Below are 14,048 nucleotides of genomic sequence, written 5' to 3' on the forward strand. Positions count from 1 at the left end.
GATTTGTTCGGGAGCCAAGCTGTTCGACAACCAAGGTACCACTGTAGTGCGAACAAGACAAAGACCTTGACTCCCCCCCACCGACTACAGTTCTACCTGCGCGAAGTAAAACCAGGTTTCCATGCAGTTTTTACTTTGCAAAGATACACAGTGAGTCCTCCTGGAGAGACAGGCACACAGTTCGAGTTCTAAAAAGCTCTCTCTCTCTCTTTTTAATAGACAAAATGGCAGGAACTCTGTCCCCATCCTTGATCTAGTGGCACAACCCCCTGTCCCAGTTAGATGCACTGGTCAGATTTCCAGTGAGGTGGAATCCTGTCCCTGGGGTTCCTGCACGGACGCTGCCTTTGACTGGCCGGCCGCAGGCTTGTTTTTCTTGGCAACACCACTCTTCACTTTCTCCTCAAGGCCCACGTGGGACTCGTGCTGCAGGGGGGGCTGCGAGGGCGGCCGGGCCTCCCACTGCGACTCCTCCCCGAAAGCGTTCACGTCGTAGAGGTAGTCCAGGCTCGTCACCGCGCTGAGGATTTCCGGCACGCTGTAATCGAAAGACAACAGCTCGTCCGGCAAGTTGAGGGACCGGATGTCACTGGTTGAATCCTCGCCCGAGAAGCAACTGTCCCTCAGGCTGTCTCCCCAGTGCCGGCTGTGGCGTCCGTTGCTCAAGCCGTCCAACGAGGCCTCGGTGTCTGAGTTCACCGGGGAGCAGTCAAACAACTTCATGGCATCTTCTAAGAGGACCTTTTCCGGGAGGTTGAAGGACGCCTCGTCCTCCTCTATCAATGTGTTCCCGGCTGCAATGATGTTCTCCAGGTCCATGCAAGACTCCGCTTCGGGCATGATGTCTGCACATGGCGCACTGAGGATGGCCTGGTGGTCTTCAGGAGAGGCGTTCGGCAGGGCTGGAGGGTCCTCTGCGAAATCTGGGTTCCGGACGTCGCCTGCCTCGTCCGCTTGGAAGTCCTTGAAAGCTTGGAAGGCCAAGTTGTGGCAGTCTTTCAGGGGTTCATAGGCTGCTGCCAGGGCTGGCCGCTTGCTTGGGTTCAGCCCAGGGAGCGTGGAGAGAAGCTTACGTTCTTTGCTCTGCCCAGGGCCTTCACCGTGGAGAGAGACCACCTCTGCAAAGGGGGCGCCGTGGGCAGGGCTCCCCACGAAGCCGATGTGGTCCGCCAAGTGGGTTGAGGGCCCCTCAGGCTTGAAGAAGGGCAAGACGAACGGGGGGTTGCTGGCGACCGGCTGATAGGGTGGGTATGCGACCGGCTGGACAGGGCTCTTGAGGTATTTCTGGCCGTCCAGCAGGTAGGTGTTTTGTGGGCCCGGCGCACCAGAGAGTTTGTACACGGAGGGCTGGACGAAGTTGGCCGTAGCCCACTCAATGCGGTAGATCCGGGGGTCGAAGAAGCACCCGCACGGAGCCATGTGGAAGCCTGGCAGGGGGTGAGGAGAGAGGAAAATGAGGGCGGACAAGGAGCACCCTCCAACATGTGTCCTGCTCAAATCTACCAAGGCACGGCTGGCCGTCACTTCCTTTGACTGCAGCGGGCAGGTGTGGGGGACTCCCTGGTCCTGAATGGGGTGACTGTGCCCCTGAAAGACCAGGTGCACAGCCTGGGAGTCATATTGGACTCACCGCTGTCCATGGAGGCACAGGTCCATTCTGTACCCAGGGCAGCTGTTTACCAGCTCCACCTGGTACGCAGGCTGAGACCCTCCCTACCCGCAGACTGTCTCTCCAGAGTGGTGCATGCTCTGGTTATCTCCCGCTTGGACTACTGCAATGCGCTCTACGTGGGGCTACCTTTGAAGGTGACCCGGAAACGACAGCTAACTCAGAATGTGGCTGTTAGACTGGCAACTGGGAGCGGCCGCCAGGACCATTTAACACCCATCCAGAAAAGCCTACATTAGCTCCCAGTACCTTTCCAAGCACGATTCCAAGTGTTGGTGCTGTCCTTGAAAGCCCTAAATGGTCGCGGCCCAGAATACCTGAAGGAGCGTCTCCACCCCCATTGTCCAGCCCAGACACTGAGGTCCAGCTCTGAGGGCCTTCTGGCGGTTCCCTCCCTGCGAGAAGTGAGGTTACAGGGAACCAGGCAGAGGGCCTTCTCAGTGGTGGCACCCTCCCTGTGGAATGCCCTCCCACCAGATGTCAGGGAAATAAACAACTACCTGACTTTTAGAAGACATTTGAAGGCAGCCCTGTTTAGGGGAGTTTTTAAAGTTTGAGGTTTTAATGTGTTTTTAATATTCTGTTGGGAGCCGCCCAGAGTGGCTGGGGAAACCCAACCAGATGGGCAGGGTATAAATAATAAATTATTGTTATTACTAATTAGTTGAGGGGCAGAACCTTGGCACAGCCCCCCAATCCCTCTCTCAATTGCCCTAGGGGCTCTGTCCAGGCCACACACCCTTTGCCCAGGGCTCCACCACTAGAAGGTGTCCGCGAGTGATTCTGATGCCTCCTGCTTGTCTGGATGAAGAATGGAGACCAGTGCCTGGCAGCGGCGTAGCGTGGGTTGTCAGCACCCGGGGCAAGGCAAGTAATTTGCGCCCCTAACCCCTAACCTGCCGCCGCTGCCAGCTTCTTCTTGCTGCTGCCTGGGCTGGGGTATTTACGGTAAGGTAGCCACGGCGGCGGCGGCGGATCCGTGTCAGGTGATCTGAGGTGAGTTGCCGCTGGTGCTGCCGCCCAAACGACGCCGCTTGCCCGGAGGAGGAGGAGGGCAGAGAGGCGAGGAAAATGCAACATGGCCCAGCAGCTGCAGCGGCGGAGGCGTCGGCGATGGGGCTGTGAGGAGGGGCTGCCTGGCGCGCCCTTCGCGGCGAGCGCTGAGAGCCGCTGCCTGCCGGACGCCTTCAGCCCGGACGCGCGCACAGCTCGTCGGTTCCGCGAGACACAGGGCTCTGCTACAGCCTGTGCCCGAGGCTCTTCGGCGACTCCGGAGGCGGCGAGCGCGCCCCCCCAGGTGTTGCGCCCAGTGCGGCCGGCCCCCCCTGCACCCCCCACGCTATGCCACTGGTGCCTGGCTCCATCTGCACTCCATCATCCCACTTCAAATGGCCATGGCGCCCCCCTACACCCCCCCCACAAAATGCTCCTTTGAAATGTGTTAAGGGTCCTGCTCAGAGTTGATAGGAGACCCCCAGCTCCCACTCCCAGAGTGGGAGTCAGTGGCAGTGTGCAGTCAGTGGCCTAGAGGAACTGGGCTACTCCTCTAAATATTCCCTATAAATTAGAGTACAGTGGTACCTTGGTTCTCGGACGCCTTGGTACTCAGGCAACATGGAACCCAAGCACTGCAAACCCGGAAGTAAGTGTTCCGGTTTGCGAACTTTTTTTGGAAGCCAAAAGTGCTCCATTTTGAGTGCCGCGCTTCCGTTTTGAGTGTTACGCTGAGGTCTGTCTGTTTTCGCTATTTATTTTGCGTTTTTGTTTCAGCGGCTCTTTTTTGTTTTTGTGACTGTGTGGAACCCAGTTCAGCTAGTGGTTGATTGATTTTGTGACTGCAGTACATTCTTTATTGATTTGGTTTTATGGATCAGTGGTCTTGTTAGATAGTAAAATTAACGTCAAATTGTTGTTTTTAAAAGTCTGGCACGGATTAATCCGTTTTGCATTACTTTCTATGGGAAAGCGCGCCTCGGTTTTGGAACGCTTTGGTTTTGGAGCGGACTTACGTAACGGATTGAGTTTGAGAACCTAGTTACCACTGTATATAAAAATCCACAACTGAGAACAGTTGATGATCCATTGGCCATTATTTTGAGTGTTATGCTTCCAATTTGAGTGCCACACTTCCATTTTAAGTGTTACGCTGAAGTCTGTCTGTTTTCGCTATTTATTTTGCGTTTTTCTTTCAGCGGCTCTTCTTTGTTTTTGTTTTTGTGACTGTGTGGAACCCAGTTCAGCTAGTGATTGATTGTGTGACTGCAGTACATTGTTTATTGCTTTCATTATATGGATCAATGATCTTGTTAGATAGTAAAAATCTCGTTAAATTGCTGTTTTAGGGTGTGTGTTTTTAAAGTCTGGAACAGATTAATCCATTTTGCCTTACTTTCTATGGGAAAGCGTGCCTTGGTTTTGGAACGCTTTGGTGTTGGAACGGACTTCTGGAATGGATTAAGTTTGAGAACCAAGGTACCATTGTATTAAAGTATTGAAGCCTGGCGCCCACTTTGCAAAGTCCAGGAAGCTTCTGCCGGGCTTAGGGAGGGGGGCGCTGTGCTCCGACAGGTCTAAGAGCCCTCCTGCCACCTCCCCGAACCTCAGCCAGGGGCTGCTGAAACCCCGGAAGGTCTCTGCCAGTCAGTGTGAACAATACTAAGCTATATGGAACTAGCTTCTATCAAGGCTGATATCCTATGGTTTCTGTGCAAAAACCCGCCGACTGCGGTATTGGGCTAAGTTACTGAAGATGTTTTACGAAGATGAAATCAAGAAAAAACCTAGAATCTTGGGGCGTTTTCAAATGGGCAGCAAATAGGGCTACCCAATCCTGGCTCTTCAGCTCTAAGCACGATTTGCATGTAGTGATTTTCTGTGCGTTGCGTTCAGAGGGTCTGTGTGCATCTTCTTATGTTGTATCCACACTGGTGAGCCCAATATAGCCATGGTCACGAGTCCCATGGAGGTGCCCTGGAGGGACCAGATCAGGAGGAGGAGCTCAAAGAGTAATTGCTGTTGTAATATACAGCTATTGACTCACACTTGCATGCATGAAAGGGTTAAGCTGAGCCCTGAGCTCAAGTTGCCAGTGGGTGGCTAGCAGCCTTTGCATCCTCCCTCCCTCCCTCCCTCCCTCCCTCCCTCCCTCTCTCTCTGTGTCTTCCTGGAAGAAAGGAGCCGTGCAGAATGGCTCCCAACTGAAGGATAACCACGTGAATAAAATCTCTCTAAAGGAGATTTTTACAGCCTCCATAACACAAAACCTGCATTATTCTTTTGAAAGAAACAAGTTCTTTCTTTCAGAGCCATTTGGAACCTTTTTCTTCCTTCTTTTACTGCCAACGGACAGAGACTTGTTTTCTGTAACTTCTGAAACTCTGCGTGTAAAATACTGACTTATTTGCAAAGCTAAGTGTCTGTGATTTATTCTAGCCTAAGTATTTTTGTGTGGAATGCTTGCCTAAAGGTGGAGGAGGGAAGATGTAAAAATCTAGCCAGGCCACAGAGAGGTTAGGCTGGCCTCAACCAGAGCCAGGGCTTTTTTGGCTGTGGGTCCAATCTGGTGGAACGCTCTGTCACAAGAGACTAGGGCCCTGCGGGACTTGACATCTTTCCGCAGGGCCTGCAAGACAGAGCTGTTCCACCAGGCCTTTGGCCAGGGCGCAGCCTGACCCCCTCCTTTGGTAATCCTTACAGAACTCTAGCCCAATGGTTGCCATTAATCTGATTTGAACTGATTTTATAATGAAATGAATTTAGAATGTTGTAACATTTTACTGTGGTTAGCCGCTCTGAGCCCGGCTTCGGCTGGGGAGGGCGGGATATAAATAAATTATTATTATTATTATTATTATTATTATTATTATTATTATTATTCCTGCGTGTGCATCAGATGGGCTTTTGTGTCCCATCCCAACGGCAAGCAAAATCAAAACTAATCATGCTCGTGTACTTTGAAGCGATGAATTCCATTACTTGGCAGCAGGTTGCGGAACGGCAATCGGCTCAGTTTTCTTATGGCAATAGCTGCCGACCAAATCTCAGCTTTAGTCCGTCAGAAACCCAGCCAGGCATTGTCCTGCCCTGTCCTGAGTCGAGATTTACAGGCCACGATCCGCAAAGGCCCACCCACGCACCCGCGAGAGTTGCTCCTTTCTACGCACCACGTAAGCGTTACCTGCCGGGGGTGTTGCAAATAGCTCTTTCTCTTGGCTGGGGGTGTGGTACAAACTGGGTGTCCCTGTAACGTCAACACACAGAAAAATTCATGCTTTACCCTCTGCTTTTGCCAGCTGTGATAGGAATTTTATGGTCTTAGATATATGGTAATGTTCATAAGTGTACAAACCAAGCACGTACATAGATCAGCACAGGAAGACCGACCTGGAACCATTTTGATTCCTAAACTGAGCCAATGTTTTCTCTGCAAGGTCAAAGTGGGAAACCTCCCCATTGTATTTTCCTTCACAAATCCTGTCTTAAGGACACATTTAAGATATGACTAGGGTGTGAGCCTGTGACCTGGCCCAGGAACTAAGTATTTATCACTACAAAAGACTGGCCAGGCTCCCCAAGCAATCTAATCAAGTAACCTGCCAGACAAGAGATAAACAACGACAGGAGAAAAACAACATTCAAATTTCTGTTTTAGACCGCTTTTTCTGTGATGTAGGTGTGATGTATCTGAGGGGTGGTCTTAGGTTACACCCCTTCTGTGATGTATGTATGATGTTTCTGGGGGTGGTCTTGATCTACAGGGGGGCAATTTCAAAAGTCTTTATAAGGCCTTGCAAGCCATTTTTCAGGGTCCCTCCTCTCTCCTGCGGGTGAGGGGAGCACCCTGTTGCAACAGATCAATAAAGATCAAGCTTACTAGCTGCTTTGCTTCTCAATATTCTCTGGTTGGCCTGTTATTCTCTCCTACCAATAGGGAACCTACGTAAGGACTCTACATGGGCTCTTGGATACCCCATAAGGGAAAAGGGCAATTTTTGTTTACAACACAGCTGCGTCGTTTCTCCCGTTCTGTCTCCCAGGAATCTCCTCCTCTACTTCCGGTTGGGCTCCGAAGGGCTGAGCAACCCCTTTGGGTTTCACCCCTTAGCAACGATGCCATGCCCTCCAACATTCCTCAGATGAAAATACAGCCGTACCTCGGAGGTTGAACGGAAGTCGAATGTTCGGAAACCAAATCACAGCTTCCAATTCTGATCGGCAAGCCCTAGGCTCTGTGGTTTAACTCACAGCGCCACCTGCGTCAGTTTGCTATACTATACAGTCAAAACCTCGGTTCTTGAATGGCTCCGTTTTGGAACGTTTTGGTTCCCGAATGCCGAAAACCCGGAAGTAAATGCTCCGGTTTTCAGACGTTTTCCGGAAGCCGAACGTCCGGTGCTGCTTCCGCTGGAGTACAAGAAGCTCTTGCAACCAATCGGAAGCCGCACCTCGGTTGTCGAACATTTTGAAAGCCAAACAGTCTTCCAGGACAGATTCCATTCAACAACCAAGGTTTGATTGTACCTTTTGTAGTCTGCCTTCCGGAAACTCAAATCCATTGTGCCTTTTCTGTGAGCCCTTCTTTCTCTCTCTCTCTTTCTCTCTCTCTCTCTCTCTCTCTCTGTGTGTGTGTGTGTGTGTGTGTTTTGCATTGAGGGTTCCTTCTTTTTCCTTCCATGAGTTTTGCAACAGCTCAGAGGCGAGTCCACTGCCCCTTGCTCTCAGACACTCTGTGCACCCGAAAGCTGCTGCGCATCTGTGCACAATTTTGCAGCGCGCTTCGTAGTAGCTGTGCTGTTCAACCGAATTTCGGCAACGGCTAGATATCGGGGCTCTATTCCGCATGGAATTTCACACACGCACCCAATCCTGATTCCCCACCCCAATAATCAAAATATAATTCAAAAAGCCATGGGTCTGAAGGAATGTGCTGCGGCGGCGATGGAGGCACACTTCCTTCCGCACCAAGATGGCGCATGTTTCAGCAACGTTGCTCCAGCCATGTGCGAGAACACTTATTCTCAAAATATGAACGCCAAGGGGAAAAGAGGCTTGCGAGGGCACAGGAGTCATTGCTAGCGATGTGAGAGAAGGGAAAGGAAAATAAGGACCGTGGTTGGCTTGGGATTGGGAGGCCACGACTGAAGGACAGGTTACCTCCTTGCAATAATAAAGGTAAAGGGACCCCTGACCATTAGGTCCAGTCGTGACCGACTCTGGGGTTGCGGCGCTCATCTCGCTTTATTGGCCGAGGGAGCCAGCGTAGAGCTTCCGGGTCACGTGGCCAGCAGGACTAAGCCGCTTCTGGTGAACCAGAGCAGCGCACGGAAACGCCGTTTACCTTCCCGCCGGAGTGGTACCTATTTATCTACTTGCGCTTTGACGTGCTTTCGAACTGCTAGGTTGGCAGGAGCAGGGACTGAGCAATGGGAGCTCACACCGTCGTGGGGATTCGAACCGCCAACCTTCTGATTGGCAAGTCCTAGGTTCTGTGGTTTAACCCACAGCGCCCCCCTATCCCTGCCCTTGCAATAATATGGGGTGTAAAATTAGTATTACAGGAAGTTGTAAGGGGGAAGCCTGTCTTCCCATAATATGCTGTTGAGCCAACAAGCCAAGGACCCCCATGGGGGACTTGCCATGTGAGCTGTCGTCCTTAGATGTGGGGTTGGCCTCATCCCAGAAAAAAACAAGGTAAGAAAACCCCGCTGGCGTAAACCGATCCTACCTACGGAGGCAAGGTTTTCAGGGAGAACAAAAGCCGGGAAGGGCCGGTTGGACTGTCCGTCTGGTCGCTCTAAAGGCCGAGGGGTGTACGTCTCATGTTGGGGGTAAAACAGTTTCGGTTGCTGCATAATCCGTCCGTTGAGCTGAAGGGCAGTCTGCCCATCTGGACCCCTTTTGCCTAGGGGCGCTTGCCCGAGGACTGACTTCCTGGAGCGTCGCCACGGAGAAAAAGTTCTGTTTGGATGGTTACTCGGGAAAGCGTTCCAGCTTGGCCCACTGAAGTTCTGAGGCAGAGAAGGGGCATTGGAATTGTAGAGTTGGAGGGGGGACCCCGCGGTCATCTAAACCCACCCCCCACGGTGCAGGAATTGAACCCGCGACCTCACCAAGATGAAGAGTCTCGAGCTTTTGCCGACTGAGCTATCCTTCAGAGATGCAAGAGGGAGAGTTGGGGGAAATGAGTATGTTTATGGGGAGTGGAAATAAAAATGAGGATGAGTTTGTTCCCTTTACCTTTGCAAAATTCTGATACAGTGGTACCTCGGGTTAAGTACTTAATTCATTCCAGAGGTCTGTTCTTAACCTGAAACTGTTCTTAACCTGAAGCACCACTTTAGCTAATGGGGCCTCCTGCTGCCGCCGCTATGCCAGAGCACGATTTCTGTTCTCATCCTGAAGCAAAGTTCTTAACCCGAGGTACTATTTCTGGGTTAGTGGAGTCTGTAACCTGAAGCGCATGTAACCCGAGGTACCACTGTATTAAAATGCACCTCCCTCCAAGAGAGAGAGAGAGAAGAAATAAGGGGTCCTGGTGATGGCTGAGTCTTTCTAGCCTTTCTTGAAAGAGTTCTGCCATCAGACTTTACCAAAGTCATAATTTGTTTTTCTTTTTTTCTTGAGTAGGAAGAAGTCATTATATTTTATTTTATTTAAAACAGCAGCAACAACAACAACTTTGGGCAAAGTGCCCCTGAGCATGTGAAGTCTTCTTTTCTTAAGTTGTACAGGAAACCATCGGGTCATTGTTACACCTTGGGATTGTCTGTAAAGGTAAAGTAAGGTAAGTGTGATGGGAAAAGTTTAGGGAAGTTTCTAATGTTTGATGTGTTGTTGTGTTTTTAATATTCTGTTGGGAGCCGCCAACAGAGTGGCTGGGGAAACCCAACCAGACGGACAGGGTATAAATAATAAATTGTTGTTGTTGTTATAGCAATGAACAAATCAGAAGAAACCCATCATGGATTTATTCTGTGCAATTGTTGTGTCGAAACACCGGGTTGTGAAACACCAGCCTTACAGCACCAATGATCTACGTCTCTCAGATTAATGTCCAGACCGAACCAGAACTATACATCGGATTTTGCACATCTGTGGATGGTCTGGTGCTGAAAAAAATGAAAAAGTATCAAAATGCCCTCTCTTTTTCTGGAGACTAAGTTGTGTTTTAAAACGCATTGTTTTGAGAGCAAACAACATTTCAGTACAAATGAACGTGCCGATTTCTTTCTTTCAAAGTGCAGTTTAATACAGGTTGGAGCAAGGCAGTGGTGAACATGCGCAGAATGTCCATAAAGCGAGAGATCCGTTCGTTCTCTCATTCCCTCCACATGTCCTCTATAAATAGCTTAAATACGGTGTCCGCCATTCTCTGGGAACGGGCAAGTTTCAATGTTGCATAACGGAGGCATCCGTTCAGTATGGCCAGGCTGGCGGGAAAACTCGCTGCGCAACAGGGTTGGGCGACAAGCTATGCGACAAAGCTACCTACATGCGCGGTCTCCCAGGCAACAAGGGTTTGGCGGCGCGAAGCCTTTCGCCGGCCAAACAAGCATAGGGCTCAGTCGTCGCGATGGGTTGAACCTGTCGGATCAGTGCCGGGCTCCTGTTATCCTCAGCGGTCTCGCAGTCCCCCTAGCACTGCTTCTTGAATTTCGGAAGGTCGATGTACGGCAGCGAAAAGAAACTATGCTCGCTGGGCCAGTAAACCACGTCGGGCTCGCAGCTAGGGAGGTCGTAGAAGACATCTAAGTAGACGATCGTGGTGGCGCAGTAGAAAATGGTAACGACGATAGAAAGATGCCTGTGAGTTTTTTAAAAAAGGAAAGAATGTTGTCTAGGGCTGCCAGGGGTGTCTTGCTTTTTTACTTTTTGAAATACAGTGGTACCTCTGGATGCGAACGGGATCTGTTCCGGAACCCCGTTCGCATCCTGAAGCGAACGCAAAATGCGTCTGTGCGTCTGCGCGGGTTGTGATTCTCTGCGCATGCGTCATTTTGAGCGAATGCACATGCGCAAACGGCGAAACCCGGAAGTAACACGTTCCGTTACTTCTGGGTCGCCATGGAGCGCAACCCGAAAAGGCTCAAACTGAAGCAACTTTAACCCGAGGTATGACTGTATAATACAGTGGTACCTTGGGTTAAGTACTTAATTCGTTCCGGAGGTCCATTCTTAACCTGAAACTGTTCTTAACCTGAAGCACCACTTTAGCTAATGGGGCCTCCCGCTGCTGCCGCGCTGCTGGGGCACGATTTCTGTTCTCATCCTGAAGCAAAGTTCTTAACCTGAAGCACTACTTCTGGGTTAGCGGAGTCTGTAACCTGAAGCGTATGTAACCTGAGGTACCACTGTAATAATCATCATAATAATTTATAATTTATACCCCGCCTATCGGGCTGGGCTTCCCCAGCCACTCTGGGTAGCTCCCAGCAGAATATGAATACAGTTGTACCTTGGTTCTCTAAAGTAATCCGTTCCGGAAGTCCGCCCGACTTCCGGAAACATTTTACTGTACAACAGAGGCGCGGCTTCCGATGGGCTGCAGGAGATTCCTGAACTCAAGCAGAAGCCGTGTCGGACGTTCAGCTTCCGAAGAACGTTCGAAAACCGGAACACTTACTTCCAGGTTTCCAGCGTTCAGGAGCCAAAACGTACGAGTACCAAGGCGTTCGAGAACCGAGGTACGACTATAATAATAAAGCGATCAAACATCAAACACTAAAAACTTCACTAAACTAGACTGCCTTCAGATGTCTTCTGGAAGTCAGATAGTTGTTTATTTCCTTGACATCTGACGGGAGGGCGTTCCACGGGGCGGGCGCCACCACCGAGAAGGCCCTGGCAGAAAGACATCAAGGAAGGAGCCTTTCTGGCTTCTCCAGGGAGAGGGTTCCCGAGACTGGGAGCAACCTCTGAGAAGCCTTTGCTGCCACTGAGAAGCATTTGATGAAACCCCCAAAATGTATTTTCTACAGTTAAGTTTTTACCTCTGCATTGGTACTTCCCGTTGTGCACGGGATCTGTTCTGGAGCTCTGCTCAGATCCCGAGGAATTTGCAACCAGAGGTGCCTGTTCTGCACATGTGCATGGCACACAGAGTGCTTCTGCACATGCGTCAAAACCCATAAAAATACTTCTGGGTTTGCCGCGTGCATAACCCGAAGGATATGCAACTAGAGGTGTGCGTAGACAGAGGTACCACTGAATCTTCCGTACATTTTATTTTATTGCTATGTAAACCACAGAGCCTAGGGCTTGCTGATCAGAAGGTCGGTGGTTCGAATCCCCGTGATGGGGTGAGCTCCCGTTGCTCGGTCCCTGCTCCTGCCAACCTAGCAGTTCGAAAGCACGTCAAAGTGCAAGGAGATAAATAGGTACCACTCCGGTGGGAAGGTAAACGGCGTTTCCGTGTGCTGCTCTGGTTCGCCAGAAGCGGCTTAGTCATGCTGGCCACGTGACCCGGAAGCTGTACTCCGGCTCCCTCGGCCAATAAAGCGAGATGAGCGCCGCAACCCCAGAGTCGGCCACGACTGGTCCTAATGGTCAGGGGTCCCTTTACCCTTTACCTTTTTATGTCTAGTGGCCAAAGCAAATAAAGATTCTTCTTCATTTGCTGCCTGAGGCAACTGCTTCATCATGCGATGGCCAAGATGGCTAGGTAATGGGTTCCCTTGTACCAGCGGTGCTTACCAGCCCAAAGCTTTTGCCAACGTTCAGCTGGCTTTTGACACCACTACCCAATAAATGAAGACCGTTCCATTTTGTCTAGCCCTCCAGAGCAGGTCCTTCTTACCAGATGCTGTGAAGGTAGGCGAAATTGGCCCTCTGACAGATGCCACACAAAAACTTATCCGTCAGCCAACAGGTGATGGAGATGCACCACCACACGACCATGGTCCTGATGAGACGGTGAACGCGGACGTTGTTGCACCTGCGAAAAAGGTTGCAATCAGGAATAGCTGGCGCACTCGCCTGAGGCTGGAGGGGTTACGTTGACAAAATGGGCATTATAACTATGATCACAACGGGGTAAGCTCCTGTTGCTCGGTCCCTGCCCCTGCCAACCTAACAGTTCGAAAGCACGCCGGTGCAGGTAGATAAATAGGTACCACTGTGGCGGGAAGGTAAACAGCACTTCCGTGCGCTCTCGTTTCCGTCACGGTGTCCCATTGTGCCAGAAGCAGTTTAGTCCTGCTGGCTGCATGACCCGGAAAGCTGTCTGTGGACAAAGGTCTGCTCCCTCAGCCAGTAAAATGAGATGAGCGCTGCAACCCCACAGTCGCCTTTGACTGGACTTAACCGTCTGGGGTCCTTTACCTTTACCTTTTACCTATTATTATTATTATTATTATTATTATTATTAATAAGAATAAGAATAAGAATAAGAATAAGAATAATTTAACTTATACACCGCCCTAGACCGGGAGGTCTTGGGGCAGTTCACAAGAAGACCACAACATATAAAATCAAACCGAAAGCAGTAACTCAATACCCCCCCCCCAAAAAAGCCACATTCTAAAAGGGTGTCGAATTTCAAAAAAATCAACCAAAGGCCTGGGGGGAATAAAATGGAGCTGGATTTTTAGCATCAAGTAAAGCTAAAGGTAAAGGGACCCCTGACCATTAGGTCCAGTCGTGACCGACTCTGGGGTTGCGGCGCTCATCTCGCTTTATTGGCCGAGGGAGCCGGCGTCCAGCTTCCGGGTCACGTGGCCAGCATGACTAAGCCGCTTCTGGCGAACCAGAGCAGCGCACGGAAACACCGTTTACCTTCCTGCCGGAGTGGTACCTATATATCTACTTGCACTTTGACGTGCTTTCGAACTGCTAGGTTGGCAGGAGCAGGGACTGAGCAATGGGGGCTCACCCCGTCATTGCGGGGATTCGAACCGCCAACCTTCTGATCGGCAAGTCCTAGGCTCTGTGGTTTAACCCACAGCGCCACCCGCGTCAAGTACAATGCAGCAATTAAGGATAAGAATAAAAACCTGTTGACTACGGTTAATGACTGCATTGACTCAATGGGTATGGTAAACCTGCACTCATTAACAGTCGTCAACAGGTTTACCATACCCATTGAGTCAATCGCCCATCTCCCACTACCCTTCTGAGAAATACCCCATTCCACCCTCCCACTATATATAAGGGTCTGGTGACTTCTGTTTCAGTTTATCTTAAAAAGTGTGCATGCACATGAAAGCTTATACCAAGAACAACCTTAGTTGGTCTCTAAGATGCTACAGGTGGCGCTGTGGGTTAAACCACAGAGCCTAGGACTTGCCGATCAGAAGGTCGGCGGTTCAAATCCCCACAATGACGGGTTGAGCTCCCGTTGCTCGGTCCCTGCTCGTGCCAACCTAGCAGTTCAAAAGCACGT

General features: G+C 50.6%; 2 protein-coding genes across 7 annotated transcripts in view; both read right to left on the minus strand.

Moving 5' to 3' along the window:
* Positions 1–180: 180 nt before the first annotated feature.
* PRR22 (proline rich 22) lies at positions 181–8,638 on the minus strand. 5 transcript variants are annotated; one of them, XM_081846253.1, is made up of 3 exons: positions 8,398–8,637; positions 5,847–5,909; positions 181–1,427 (listed from the first exon to the last, which is right to left on the minus strand). In XM_081846253.1, exon 3 carries the CDS (start codon positions 1,417–1,419, stop codon positions 292–294), a length of 1,128 nt encoding a protein of 375 aa, XP_081702379.1. In that variant the 5' UTR covers positions 1,420–1,427; positions 5,847–5,909; positions 8,398–8,637; the 3' UTR covers positions 181–291. The 5 variants fall into 5 exon arrangements, with proteins under 5 accessions (XP_081702379.1, XP_081702380.1, XP_081702378.1 ...); XM_081846254.1 differs by having other exon boundaries at positions 5,833–5,909; XM_081846252.1 differs by having other exon boundaries at positions 5,833–5,909; positions 8,394–8,635.
* A 1,253-nt stretch (positions 8,639–9,891) lies between these two features.
* ACER1 (alkaline ceramidase 1) overlaps positions 9,892–14,048 on the minus strand; it is a 31,927-nt gene continuing 27,770 nt past the window's right edge. For both annotated transcript variants that reach the window (XM_081846416.1, XM_081846417.1), the window contains 2 exons: positions 12,465–12,602; positions 9,892–10,472 (listed from right to left, as the gene is read on the minus strand). In XM_081846416.1, coding sequence (XP_081702542.1) covers positions 10,304–10,472; positions 12,465–12,602 — 307 coding nt within the window. In that variant the 3' untranslated portion in view covers positions 9,892–10,303. The remainder of the gene's footprint in view (positions 10,473–12,464; positions 12,603–14,048) is intronic.

This window comes from Podarcis erhardii, assembly GCF_964252035.2.
Source record: "Podarcis erhardii genome assembly, chromosome: 18".
NCBI lineage: Eukaryota > Metazoa > Chordata > Lepidosauria > Squamata > Lacertidae > Podarcis > Podarcis erhardii.